This window comes from Maylandia zebra, linkage group LG15, assembly GCF_041146795.1.
Source record: "Maylandia zebra isolate NMK-2024a linkage group LG15, Mzebra_GT3a, whole genome shotgun sequence".
Taxonomy (NCBI): domain Eukaryota; kingdom Metazoa; phylum Chordata; class Actinopteri; order Cichliformes; family Cichlidae; genus Maylandia; species Maylandia zebra.
This window is the reverse complement of record NC_135181.1, coordinates 25,102,495-25,117,382: the sequence shown is the minus strand read 5'-3', so window position 1 is coordinate 25,117,382 and position 14,888 is coordinate 25,102,495. Positions and strand designations below refer to the sequence as shown.

The window sequence follows — 14,888 nt, the reverse complement described above, 5'->3', positions numbered from 1 at the left end:
CAAAAAGTGATCGTCGGGCAGAAAGTGATTGCCGTCGGTGGGAGCGCGCGCAGCTGCTTAAAGCTGTAGCGCCCAGATTACTTACAGCTACTTCCGTGCAACTGATATAAAGTGCGGTAAGCTGAACACAGCTTCAACCGTCTGTTTGTTGAAAAATGGTAATTCTTAGTTTTACCATTCTTAGTAATGGTAACAGTGTTGCAACGATAGAAATAGTAATTAGTTTGATTACTCGTTACTGAAAAAAGTAATGCCGTTAGTAATGCCGTTACTTCCCATCACTGTTCCCACTTTTCCACCTTTGATGTAAAGCGCTGCTACAGAAATCACTGCAGGAGTCAGAGCCACTCGGTCCTGATGCAGCAGGTTATTTAAGCTGTTCATTGTTAAAGTTTGTATTTTATTCTGAGCATGTTTTTTTGCCAGCTTTAACATTGATTGTTGTTCTTTTGTCTACAATGTTTCCCCCAGAGAAACAGGCTTTTTCAGACTCCACCATAATACACATCATTTCATGCCGAATTTAAAGTGACACTCAAATGGCTCATTTCTTGTGGCTCTTGTCATCCTGGTGGTGCCTTTCTTTCTGTTACACTTTCATTTCCAGCTCTAATGCCTTCTTTTCTTCTCCCCAATGTAAGCGAGACCCAGGACACTGACGGGTAAATGGCACCAAGAGATGAAACATCCCCTGTAGTATCCGCCTCCTGTTGTGTGTTTGTGTTCAGTTTCCTGCCAACATGCGGCTCAGCTTTTATTTGTGTCCGAGTTAGACTCACAGAGGGGGGATTATTTCCCCCCAAACTGTTCACACAGCTCAGTGAAAAGATCTGCACGGGGACCAAATAACTGCTCAGACAGGCGGACAGCTTCCTGTGAATCGCAATCGCGTTACAGGTGAACACAAGGAGCACAGATGCTTTTTCATGAAGTTTGTGACAGTGTCGGAGAAGACAGGTGAGCAGGGAAACAGGAAGACCTGTGGATACTGTAATTGTCAGGCTGCTCCCCCGATTAATTTGCCTTCCCCTGTGGCGTCTGGGGCTGTCACGGCCAATAACACGGAGGTGAGGCCTCAGCGGGAGCTCGTCCTCTAATCTCGGGAAGGATTCGCAGCTCCTCCTTCCTTCATCTGCCTGCCAGATTGCAACAAAGCAAAGAGTGACTTTTCTCAGTGTTTGAATTATGACAATGAGCAAGAATATTTTCACATGTCTGTACACTTGTTCTTACTTCTTAATAAGCAGCAAGAGCTGGACTCATGTCAGTAAAAATAAAATCAAACAACAACACGTAACGAAGACCTCACAAACCTACGGCTGACTGACCGCGTCCCCTCGAGATTTTAGCCTCTTTAAGCTGCTTGTTTTGGTTTTCAAGTCTTAAAGATGTTTTGAGCAGCCAGATGTTTTAGTCAGGGGTAGCTGGAGACCACAGACTGTACATAAAAGATGGAAAAAGGAAGCGCGTTATACTGGCGTTCATTCAGTTAGCCAGCCACGGAGGATTGCAGAAATACATGTGAATCACAGGTATTAAAAACAGTAACTTTCTACAAAACGAAGGAGTGACAAGAGTATTCAGTCTCTTATTTAAGGAAAAGTCATAAAAATATGTTTAGTACCTAAAATAAAAGTACAGATTATGTAGAATCATAAATGTGATTTAGCTTTAGAGCGATATGTTACCATGCATGAGTACATTTGTTTTCAAATCTGTAGTAAATAAATAAATGGAGTGCAAAGTAGAGTGTTTACAACCACAATACAGCGGAGTAGAAATACTCAAACAACGTACAACAAAACTTATTTTAGTGAAGTGCTCAAATGGACCATGTGACTGGCGTTGGTAGGGGAAGCATGGACTCATTTATCTGTGACTGATGAGTCTGTGCCACTAGGTTGTTTGAATATAAGAAGTTTATTATTGTAATTATTATTGGATTCAACAAGACAAATAAGGTGGAAGGTGTGTTAGGGCGGAGATCACTACGCCTTTCCTTTATGTACAGTCTGTGGAGGAGACAAAAAACAGCGATAAGAGGGAAGTAAGTGTAAAACCAACCTGGTGATTTACAAGTTCCGAATGGAGAACCATCTCGCGGCCTAAAGAAGAAGTGCTTTCACTTCGTCAGTTCACTCAAAACAAAGAAATTCACATCATCGGCATTCTAATTGTCCCATCTAACAAATCAGCTTATTCTCTGCTGATGATGATAGCGATGCAGAATATTGATGCAGCGCAATATTCTCTTCTTGTTTTTGAAGTGTAGCTTCAGATATTAATGCCTGGCATTTTAAAAGTAGTGTTTCTCAGTGCAACCTTTTAACTATGTATGTGAAACTCTTTCCCATATGTCGGCTCCTTTTGTCAAAGCTGTCCTTTAGTGTCTGTGATCTCACATACATACATGAGCGCAAACTCATAGTTTGTAGTTAGTAGTTTTTATTGCCTAAATCCAATCAGAGAGTAACAAGCGAAACAGACCAGGCATCTAAAACTTAGTGCAATTCACAAATGTGCCAATCTGAGATTTTTGCCACCTATGCATCCTCAGCTGCTTTAAAGACAGCGGATATTTCTGCCAAAGGACACTCCGTAGCAGAGATCACGATGAAATCTGCAGCATTATGTTAAAACACGATGTTACAGGACTGACGAAACAAAAGCTGAGAAGCACAAAATCTCCATAACAGTCGACCTGTATTTGCAGAGTTCAGACATTTATTGATCAGCGCGGTTAGTGAGAAGATTCAGAGGCAGTATCTCCTGACCCTGACACAGCTCACCCTGTAGAGTCTCTGCCCCACCTACCCATGAAACTGAATGTCATCCCTCATCTGCTCCCCATATTCATGTCTGTTTTGCCATCTTTAAAAAATAAAAAGGATAATATTTCCTCTTTCAGGCCTGGAGGAATCTCGGTGCACTACTCTCTGGTCTTTGAGGTCAGTTCCCCTCAAATCACCTCTGAGATTTCAGAGAATGCGACTGACACACCCAAGTCTTCCTCAGCCAACTCTGCACTCAGGGAAATGGTGACCAAGGCTCTGCGTGAGGAGGCGTCCCTTCCAGTCGACCTGGATTCAATTAACTTTGAACCAGGTAACGTCTCTCCACAGAGGTCACTCTTTGGTTTCATTTATATGGTCATCGCACAAATAAGTTGCATGTAAAGAGTCATGAACAGCTCTACTTGCATTTTTTAGACGGCATGGGCAACATCCAGCTACTGTGACACAGCTGTCTCAGATCGTCCTCTGTGATCCAGGCCCTTCAAAAGCTAAAAAATTTCTTCAGGACCTAAATTTGTTTCACCCAAATGATTATTTAGAACATGTGAACACCGGCATTGTTCAGTCTTCAACGAGAACGATGTTAGAACATTATTTTAATACAGAAGGATTCACAGCTACAGTCTGTAACAAAAAAAACACCTTTCATAAAGACTTCTCCAGTGAATTCTCAGAAAACAGTCGAAAACGTCCCATCTGACACTTTCTTTTAAATAAGCCTCGTTTATCTGAATTAAAAATGAGGAACTGAATTAAAGAGCTTCACTTTAATTCAGTTTTGTACTGGCCAATTGTAAACATAGAAAACCTTACATAATCAGGCTCCCTGGAGCTCTATGACATTGTGGTTCCACTGAGAATTTTGGGCTCAGTGATACCTGGAGCATCCGGTGGAAACTTTTACGTAACTCCTAATTTGGACAATCAGCTATTTCTATTTAGTTAAAGCATTTAAGGCTTGGTGTATAATTCCACTACAAGATTTTGAGAAATATGAGTAACTGATTGGTTTTATCTGATTTCAACCTGCTTTTTTTTAATGTCATAGAAAAGATCCTCCTACCAGCATTGAGAGCCACCGCTTCAGTTGGAGTAATGAATCAGGTAAGACCATTATAATGGTTAATGAAACTGTAGTTGGCTTATTTTAAAGAGAGACCACCCCAGATGAAACCCCATAGAGCCTGCAGTGCTCTCTATCCATCACGTTCTATTAAATTGAAGACAACTGATCTCCAGAACTGTGCAGGTCACACTAGAGCAGTCTTTGTTTGTGTTGTCTTGTACAGCTTTCAGTGTGATTGGTAACATGTTTAAATACAATCCTTAAGACTTAAATATTGTAAATTAAAGTTGTCTAATAGTTTTTTTTTGTTTTTTTTTGTTTTGTTTTCATTTTTGCCAACATGCCTTCCACAGTCCAGCGAGCCTGATTCACACAACGAGTTGGAAATTTCCACTGTGGAGCCAGAGTTTGACAAACTCTGGCCGGCAGTTTCCCTCACCCCCATGGAGAAGGAAAATGCCCTGGAGATCCTGCTTGACCCAACAGCAGTCCCAGATGATGATGCGACAGCAGTGACCAGTGGGGTGGCAGAGGGCAGCGATCAACTCCCAGGCTCGGAGGACGTTACTGATGAGTCGATTTATGTGAGTGAACCCGGGCCAGTAAAGGAAGAGGGGAAGGGAGAAGAATTGCTGATCATTACACATGAGATTGAAACCATTCATCATGATGAAACCGGTAAACTTGTGCGAGACTACATTCCCACCCCTCCTGCACTTCTTGAGCTGGAGACAGATGCTCCCTACGTCAGTTTGTCTCCTAACCTGATACCAGAGGGAGACCTGAGTCCTGTTGGTGACGACAGAGAAGGTCCTAGATTGGACACTGTTCAGATTACCCCAACCGCTAATATTATATTCACTACAATTCCGGCTGCAAAGGAGGCGCCTGATGTTAGACTCCCCATCACAACAGTCTCCGCCATAACAGACCAGCCACCCACAAAGCCAACAGTGATACTTCATGAAGACGAAGAAGAAAATGCTCTTCCAGAGGAAGAAGAGGAGGTATATTTGGGTGTCTCTAAAACCCACGATGCTGGTGATATTTCAGAAACAAAGGATGTTTCAGAGTTGGAAAATGAAAAGGGCCTGCTCAAACCAGAAAGTGGCTTGGCAGTTGAACCTGATGAAGAATCGCTCAAAGTTTTGCAGGCAACTGTTGAAGTTTCAGAGACAGTTGAAGGAATATCTGAAGTTTCAGAGTCAGCCAAAGAAGTATCTGATGTTTCAGAGACAGTCAAAGAATCATCTGAAGTTTCAGAGCCAGTCAAAGAATCATCTGAAGTTTCAGAGACAGTCAAAGAAGTATCTGAAGTTTCAGAGTCAGCCAAAGAAGTATCTGATGTTTCAGAGACAGTCAAAGAATCATCTGAAGTTTCAGAGCCAGTCAAAGAATCATCTGAAGTTTCAGAGCCAGTCAAAGAAGTATCTGAAGTTTCAGAGACAGTCAAAGAAGTATCTGAAGTTTCAGAGACAGTCAAAGAATCAGCTGATGTGTTTAAACTAAAAGAAGTAGTAGCTGAAATTTCCAAGGTAGATGAACTTCAAGAACCTGACAAACTAGGAGCAACTGTTGCAGACCCTGATGAAAAAGTAGCTGAAGTATCAGTTGAAAAAGAAGTACATGGGGTTTCTGAACCAGAAAAAGAAGTGCCTGAAGTTTTAGAGCCAGACCAAGAAGTAGCTGAGGTTTCGAAACCACACAGAGAAGTGCCTGAAGTTTCAAATTTAGAAAAAGAAGTATATGAGGTTTTTGAAAGGGATAATGAAGTGCCTGAAGTTTCAGAGCCAGTAAAAGAGGTAACTGTAGTCTCAGAGCTAGGTCATGAAGTAGCCGAGGCCTCAAAACCAAATCAAGAAGTATCTGGGCCTTTGGAGCCAGATCAAGAAGTACTTGCGCCTTCAAAGCCAGGTCAAGAAATACCTGCGCCTTCAGAGCCAGGTCAAGAAGTACCTGCGCCTTCTGAGCCAGGTCACGAAATACCTGCGCCTTCTGAGCCAGGTCAAGAAGTACCTGCGCCTTCTGAGCCAGGTCAAGAAGTACCTGCGCCTTCAGAGCCAGGTCAAGAAATACCTGCGCCTTCAGAGCCAGGTCAAGAAGTACCTGCACTTTCGGAGCCAGGTCAAGAAGTACCTGCACCTTCAGAGCCAGGTCAAGAAATACCTGCGCCTTCAGAGCCAGGTCAAGAAATACCTGCACTTTCGGAGCCAGGTCAAGAAATACCTGCGCCTTCTGAGCCAGGTCAAGAAATACCTGCGCCCTCTGAGCCAGTTCAAGAAGTACCTGCGCCTTCAGAGCCAGTTCAAGAAGTACCTGCACTTTCGGAGCCAGGTCAAGAAGTACCTGCGCCTTCAGAGCCAGTTCAAGAAGTACCTGCGCCTTCAGAGCCAGGTCAAGAAGTACCTGAAGTTTCTGAAGTAGATAATGAAGTGCCTGAAGTTTCAGAGCCAGCTGAAACCTCAGAGCCAGGTCACAAAGTAGCTGAAAATGCAAAACCAGACACAAAAGTGCCTGTAGACTCAGAGCCAGGGGAAGAGTTTATAGTAGAATCTCAAGAAGTTGCTGTTTCAGAGCCAGAAAAAGTAATTACAGAAGTAATTACTACTCTAGGTATTGAAGAGAAGGACCTTGAATTTTCAGAGCCCAAGGCAGAAGCAGAAGAAAGCACCGTCAAAGATCTGACAGAAGAAGCACTGCATGAACAGCCCAGTGTTTTACAACCAGAAGAGGAAAAAGCAAAAATTACAGAAGAGATTAAAAAAATGGACGAAAATGTAATTCCAAATTTGCAGCCTGAGCCAAATGTGGGGGGTGTTAAAGAACCAGAGGAAGAGTCACAACTCACAGGTGTAGAAGATGTTTCAGAACCAAAAGGAGAGGTGGTTGATGCCACAGGATCAGAAAAACTAGTGCCAGAGGCCTCTGAACCTGAAGCAAAAGTAATTCAGGAAAAGCCAGCAGATGTGAAACCAGCAGAAGAAGAGGTTTCTGAGGGTCCAGCACGAGATGATAAAGATGTCGAAAGAAAGGAGGAAGAGGTTTTGCGGGTAGAAAAAGTTAAATCTCCAGCAGAAGAAACTGCAGAACCAGAAACTGCACCGACAAGGGAAACCCAAGTGCCCAAAGTAACAGAAATGGCACCTGTGGAAGTTGGGACTGCAGAATCAGAAAAGGAGCAAGAAGAAGTACCAGAACCGACTGAGTCGGTGGTAGAGATGAAAAAGGTACCATACGAACCATTACCTGGGAAAGAATCAGAAGTACTGGATGTAACTGAGGTCCCACTACCACAATCTGAAGAAGTCGTGGAACAAGTGAAGGTTGCTGAAAGCCCAAAACCAAAAGAAGCTTCTCAACCGGTCAAAGGCAAAGCTGACAGTTTACCACCAGAGGAAAAGCTACCAGAAGTCTCAGAGCCAGAATCTAAAGAAGAGGTAATAGAGGAAGTCCAACAATCAGAAGGGGAGCATCTTCATGGCCTAGAATCGGATCCAGGTGAGGGGGTAGTAGAGATGTTAGAACCAGAACCTAAAATAGATGCCACTGAGCCACCTGCCGAATCAATTAAAATCCTGCCCTCCTTGGATGGTGTGGACAACCTTCCTTTTGGAGAGGATGCTGTTCAGGTCATTGAAGATAAAAACCTCCTGTATCCTGTCAGAACTGACTATCATCACCCAGCAGAGGAGCATAATTTACCCGTCATACCAGTCCAGCCTTCCAGCGAAGATGTAGGCGAACCTGACCATGACTATCCCATCATTGATCATTTTTACAACGAGGAGGATGTAGAGAGTGTAGACGTTCAGGTGGAGCATGAAGTCAATTCCACCACAATGACAGAAACGACAAAAGGCAATTCACACTTGGAGACGATCTCTCATATCACAGGTGAGCAGGTGTGAAGAGCAGTGTTGGGGTTGTTATTCAAAAAAGTACTTTATTACACATAATTTTTTACTTTCCTTAAAAGTAATGCAGTACTTAATTACTCGCCGGAGAAATCAGTTCGCTTCACTACACTACACTACACTACTTGTTACATTACTTAAGTGTTTCTTTTGTAAAACCTATAAAGAGTATAATATATGGGCGAATTACAGTAATTATAAATGAGATGGAAGTGAGATGATTACATGTTTTCTGATGGATTGATTATATAATTTTAGAGCCGTGTACAAACCAAAATGTGATCTCCCTACATTTCAGTGCAGACTGTGCAATGTGTCTGTGCTGCATGAAAAGTTGTGGGTTATTTTTTGATTATTAAAGACTCCATCAGATGGATCTTTTCTGTAAGATTTTATCTTAGTGCAGAAGTGAGGATTCTGCATTAGCTGTATGAATTTATTATGTATGTATACAGGCACATTTTGGTAATTTGTTGAAATCCTTTGTGTGCACTCATGACTTAATTAATCCTTTTTGCCTGAAATTTCAAAGTGGCAGCTGCAGACACAACAGGCACATCAGAAGCCACTAAAGAGTTGCCAGAGGAGACACAAAAAAGTAATTTATCCCCAGAAACAGACATCAGTGTGACAGCACCACCAGCTTCAGACTCACTGCCTACACCTCCGGCAGCTTCTGTCGATGTTTCTGAAGTGTTTTTACCCGTCCCAACAATTGACTCTGGACTCTTTGAGGTAGCAGAGGAATCTGAAGTCCCCATTGTTACTGAGTCTCCTGAGGGTGATAGCGCTGAGCCGGAGGTGGAGTCAGAGCAAAGCGAGCCAGCTGTCGTCATTATTGATGAAGACTTGGGAGGCTACATAAAAAAAGAAGGCGGAAGCCCCACCACCCCGCCGGATGCTACCGAAGACATGGTGGAAGAAGCTGTGCAGGACCTGGCTGTGGAGCTGGATCAAACCAGCGTGGTGGCCACAGACCCAAATGAGCTCCTGGAAAAGGGAGAAGAGGGGAGCGGCTTCCTGTCTGTGCAGGAGGAACACAGGACCATTGTCACCACGGCCACACCTCCACTGAGATACCTAACCACTCCCACCATGACCACGGCCAGCCACGGCCGGGAGCTGGTGGTGTTCTTCAGCCTGCGCGTCACCAACATGGACTTCTCTGAGGACCTCTTCAACAAGACTTCACCTGAGTACAGGTCCCTGGAGAACACCTTCTTAGACGTGGTGAGTTGGAATGCAACCTGCATCCTTCTTTAGGGTTCTTTATTCTGCTGGTTTGTCTGGTTTAAAGAGTCATTATGTGTTGTTTGCAAAACTCTCACACCTCTTTGAATATATCAGCAATCACCAGTTAGTGGATTACAGCTGTTTAAGTAAAAATATATTTAAAGTTTTACGTACTGCAGCATTTCTCAAACTGTGGGACATGAGCCGCTGCAGGTGGGGCGTCGATAACCAGCTGAAAAATACAAATGGATGGAAAATTAATAAAACTGTGGGTAAACCTGAGGGTACTGCTAACCTTGGGCCTTTGCTTTTCTTAATGACTGATAAAACATGTTCAATGTGCTGTGTAAACTTGGATGAACTAGCTACGATGATGCAGAGCTGACAGCAGCTAGCCCTGTCGGCACCAGCCTGTCTGTGAAAGTGGCCACGGCAATATTAATGCATAGCTTTAAACCTCGATGTAACTCAAACAGGAGAGTTGAATAAAAGGTTTTCTCCACTACTGTTGTTCTGAAGGAGGAAACCATCCATAGAGGTCAAAACAGTTTTTTGTATTAATTCAATTCAATTTTATTTATATAGCGCCAAATCACAACAAAAGTCGCCTCAAGGCGCTTTATATTGTACAGTAGATACATAATCATATGACCCCCTATGAGCAAGCACTTTGGTGACAGTGGGAAGGAAAAACTCCCTTTTAACAGGAAGAAACCTCCAGCAGAACCAGGCTCAGGGAGGGGCGGCCATCTGCTGCGACCGGTTGGGGTGGAAGAAGGAAAACAGGATAGAGACTTGCTGTGGAAGACAGACAGAGATTAATAACAGATATGATTCAATGCAGAGAGGTCTGTTAATACATAGTGAGTGAGAAAGGTGACTGCAAAGGAAAAACTCAATGCATCATTGAGACTCTGAAGGTTTTTATCTCAGCTGTAAAGTTGGACATTTTAACATATTAACATATTTTAACATATTATCCATCAGTCTATGGAGACTGACTCACTTTTGGAGCCTCATGTGGAAACTAGAGGTACTGCAGGTATTGGCACTAATGCATTCATTTGCATGTCATGTCTGCAGGTTTTTTTAATGTGTGATTTTAGAGTGTTAAATGACACAGACTATAAAGTTCAAGGTTTTATGTGACATTAATGTTCTGGAGTGTGATAGATTTAGATTTAGCTGCTGTACCTGACATATCCGTTTACTCTGGGTATTTTTCCTCGTTAAACGTGGGTCCATAGATATTTTCTTCTCTTTGGCAGAGCCGATATATTTGGTTTATATCACCACATTAAAAAAAGAAGAAGCAATTATCCAATTCTAAAATCGAAAACTGAGCACTTGCTGAATGCAGAAAAATTCAAACTGTTTAATATTTGGGAGAGCATCACATCATGAAGCTGTAGCCTGAGAGCTGAGGGGAGCTACAGACTCGGATCATAATCATGTGTGGCTCCATCAGCACCAGAGACTCCTTTCATGTCATTTCATACATTATTATAAGAGGAGAGGAGAACATATTCCCCAAACTGAGACCTAATTGGAGCTGGTTTCATCCCGCTTTGATGCCAATGAGCTATTTTTCCTTCTTTGATTAAAATATTCATATTAATAGGGATATTTAGAGTGTATCGACACAGTGCCTGGTGAGTGCGATACCTCATACTTCTATGACTTGATGGGTAAAACAGAAAGCCAGACACAATTAATAACATAAGCTCTGTTTTCATTCCGAGTTCTCCTGGAGCCCTCAGCGTCGGAGCTGCAGGTTGTTGCGCAGTGAATGGATATGTTTTGATGTTTTGGATGAAGTGAGAGAATAATTTCAAGCTCAGGCAGGTACAATACAGCCCTTATTTCTCTCTGAACAATGACTCTGCTGGATTAATGAGGCAGGAAGAACACGCCGGGGGAATATAATGGTAAATGGATGATGCAGGTGCGAGTCCTCTGCCTGAAATACTAATCTAAAGATGAAACGTGCCTCCTACTTACTGCAGTTTTATTTGCAGATTATTGCCTGCCGTCAGTGTCCTTCAGCTGAGATTTCAGATCAAATAATGTCTGAAGAAGTGGGAGCTCTATCTGGATTTCTTAGCATTCAGACAGTTTTATCAACCTTAACTCTCTGCATGGCGCTCACATCTTTCTTTACCTTTCTTATTTTTCTCATTTGGATCCATCAATGATTAACACTCTACCCTAAACTAATTCCTGCTGCAAATGTACATTTTGGTGACCGTTACGTACTGACGTTTCAAAGTATTGAGTTCAAGCCTGGAGGCATTTACATACTAATATGGAGCTGCAGCAAGTGATGTTTGTGCAGCAGCCAATTAGAATCCAGAGCTAAAAACGGCTCAGTGTAACTAAAGGTGCAAATATTTCACATAAGCTTGAGTGACTATTCAAATACTCAGCAGTCATAAGCATACCTTTCATTGATGAGTAAGCACTTCCTGCAGACTTTTCACATTAAAAGCCTTACAGGAACAGCAGCCTGCGAGCTGAGGCTTTTAATGAGTGTCAGTGATTTACAATGTTTGAAAGAGTGGCAAAGGTGAATAGACTGGAGTTACTGTTCTTTTTTGTTTAATTGGGAAACTTGGAAGGAAACCATTGAGTCTGCAGAAATGCTGAGTTTGCATTATCAGCAATATCGGCTAATTAAAAGAGGGGCAGGCAGGAAAATGGAGAGATCTGGGTAATATATGAGTCAAAAAACACAGAAAAGCTTTTTATTTGTGTTTAACTCGAGGAATTGAACCAGCAGCCTTTAAGTCGTCTCCTCTGTGTCCTCGCTCTGCTGCTGGCGGTGAAAAATTAATTCAAGCCCTGCAAGACGCAGTAATTATCACATGAATAGAAATACAGACTCAGGCCGACAGATACTGCCTGGTAAAGAAAGTACTTTAAATCCTTTTGGGGACCAACGTTTTCTGAATAGATTTTACTCTTCATCTGCTGAACAGTTTAAACTGCATCAATAGAGGTAATTATGTCCGGTCAATGCAAATTAGAGAAACAAAACTGTCGAGTGTTTCTATTTGTTCTCTTTTAGTTTGACTCTGCAGATTGTGTGTGTGTGTGTGTGTGTGTGTGTGTGCGTGCGTGCGTGCGTGTGTGTGTTGAACTTCATTTTCAGGGATACTAATTTGTCGGCACAGTGTCTCATTTAAGGTGAGGATGCTCTCAAAAAAACTCAATGACAGGAGGAATACATGAAGAGGAGTGATGACTGAAACGAAGTGCGCTGCTTTACTGCATCTCCTCCGTAAACAGCATAATCACATCAGTGGCACTCGCTGCCAGCGGCACTTATAAATGTACTTATTATTTCCGGACACATTTTACACGCACATGCAAAAAGGACCATAAATATTTGTGTAATGAAGGAAGAAACAAGCATGTTCGGTAAACTGGACTTGTGGGGATTTAACCCGACTTTAAAGAGTAAAACCTTTTTTTTTCTACCAGTGATATATCACTGTCTCTCTCTCATGGGTTCAATTTAAGGTCGAAAAATATTTGTTTTAAACTGAAATTTATGATATAATAATAATCACGATGATAAAAATACATTTTAAAAATTCGTAAAAAAGTTTAAATTGATGAATGAGGAAAAATATTTAGAATCACTGATAGAGACTAAAGTAAACTTTGTAAACTCATCGCATAGATAATCAATTCGGTTTGATTATATAACACCAAATCACTGATGACAGTGGGAAGGAAAAACTTCCTTTTAACAGGAAGAATCTGCGGCTATCTGCTGTGTGGGGAGGAAGACAGAACAGGCTGTTCCTTTCTTTGAGGCAACGCGATCAACATCAAACAGAAGACACTTAGGTCACTGCATTTCTAAAGGTTCTCAAAAACGGTAAGATGTGAACAAATAAGATAGTCAGCTCCAAGTATATGCCTCCCTTCAACACCGCCGCTGTTAGCTGTACTATAAATAATAGAAGCGATTGCTGTCTGGTTGATAACAGATGGAAAGCAGCTCGTCGGGCTAAATGTGGTGAAAGCCATTCTTCTCTTTTTATGAGGTGGATGCTTTTTGTGCGGATCTTTTACAAATAAATGCACGAGAGGAAACAGCTTCCAGTACAGATGTTCATACTAATGCAAAGTTATTGAATAAACCATGTTACATGTAAAAATTTACATGTAATTTCTATAATTAATTGCACCAAAGGATCGACTTTAAAGTGAATTGAAGATAAATGGGATTGAAGAAGAAGTACTGACTTAAACTGAAGGGAGAAAAGAACAGGGCTGTAATCCTATTAAGAAGAATAAGCCAATCAATTTGGGGCACAAAAACTGGGATTTAACTAGAAAAAACCCGGATAAATCCTCTGATTACTTTCTGGTTTGAAGACACAGTTCATCCATATCACATTAAAGTTTAAAATTATGACTTTAATCTTTCCTTTCTGTGTCTGCTGACAGCGGATTGACTCAAACAGTGGGATGGTTTCTTCCTCAGAGAGATGTTTGTGTGATTTAAAAGGCGTTCTGTATTCTTTGCAGCTTCTGAATTACAATATAAATCTTCAGTGTGAGTTCAGGCATTGCAAGAATTTCTCGAGCAGGAGGAGGAAACGTAGATGAATGTATTGATTTGTAGAAAGAAATTCCAGACATTCACACAAAACTCTGGATAAAATCAGACTGGGTGCATCAATTCAGCCAAGGCTTTGACTTCATGGGCATAAAAGATGTGAGTTATGTGAGCAGAGAGGCATCAAGTTATTTATGAATTCACTCAGTTTAGACAGAATTCATGATGAGACAGTTTAATCGGCCCAAACTACATTTACATCAATTTTCTTCTGTTTTTCCTTCAGTTTTGTTTTGTGCAGATTCTCCAAAGAGCTCAGAGAAAATGTGTAATTTTCCCTTTGTGTGTGTGTGTGTGTGTGTGTGTGTGTGTGTGTGTGTGTGTGTGTGTGTGTGTGTGTGTGTGTGTGTGTGTGTGTACTTGGTTGTTAATATCAAATTATATCAAACAGTCAGACTCCCCTATGGCCTACGCGTCACTCTCTGCTTCTTCTTCTTCTGCAGCTGCTGCCGTTCCTGCAGGCCAACCTGACGGGCTTCAAGAAACTGGAGATCCTCAACTTCAGGAAGGGCAGCGTGGTCGTCAACAGCAAGATGAAGTTCACCAAGTCAGTGCCGTACAACATCACCGAGGCGGTCCACTGCATCCTGGAGGAGTTTTGCACCGCTGCCGCCAAGAAGCTGCACATCCAGATTGACACCCACTCTCTGGACATCGAACCAGGTGCGTGAAACGCTACCGGGTTTGCAGGTGTCCTGAGCTTTCTCTGCCCCAAACCGAACTGAATGTGAACTCCGGTCTGCTGCTCATGTACACCAGCCGGGCCTAAAATTGTGAGCAGTGACAGGTGAGGTGAATAACAGTGATTATTTCTTCACCTGTTAGCAGGTGGGAGCAAGTCAACATTTTGTTCTCAAAGTTGATTTGTTAGAAGCAGGTAAAATGAGCGAATGTAAGGATTGCCATCACAGTTTGACAAGGGCCGAGCTGTTCAGAGTGTCTCTACACCTGCAGCTCTCGTTGGGTGTTCCCGGTATGCAGGGGTCAGTATCTATCAAAGTGGTCCAAGGAACGAACAGTTGTCATGGGCGGCTGAGGCTCACTGATGCATGTGGGGAACGAAGCCCGGCCCGTGTGGCTACTTTAGCTCAAATTGCAAAAAACGTTTAAGCTGGTTCTGATAGAAAGCTGTCAGAATACACAGAACATCTGGCACTACAGACAGCGAGGGTTCCCACACTGACCCCATCCACCGTGTTCTGCTGGGAAACCTTGGGTCCTGCCAACACATGGACGTCACTTTGACA

At 42.4% G+C, this 14,888-nt stretch overlaps 1 protein-coding gene across 2 annotated transcripts in view; it reads left to right on the top strand.

Moving 5' to 3' along the window:
* The window catches only part of LOC101475174 (uncharacterized), a 61,733-nt gene that overhangs the window by 26,900 nt on the left and 19,945 nt on the right, over positions 1-14,888 (top strand). The window contains exons 9-14 of one of the 2 annotated variants that reach the window (XM_024799000.2): positions 642-662; positions 2,909-3,105; positions 3,844-3,899; positions 4,215-7,755; positions 8,308-9,005; positions 14,085-14,304. In XM_024799000.2, coding sequence (XP_024654768.1) covers positions 642-662; positions 2,909-3,105; positions 3,844-3,899; positions 4,215-7,755; positions 8,308-9,005; positions 14,085-14,304 — 4,733 coding nt within the window. The remainder of the gene's footprint in view (positions 1-641; positions 663-2,908; positions 3,106-3,843; positions 3,900-4,214; positions 7,756-8,307; positions 9,006-14,084; positions 14,305-14,888) is intronic. The other variant, XM_076874187.1, reaches the window with a different exon arrangement.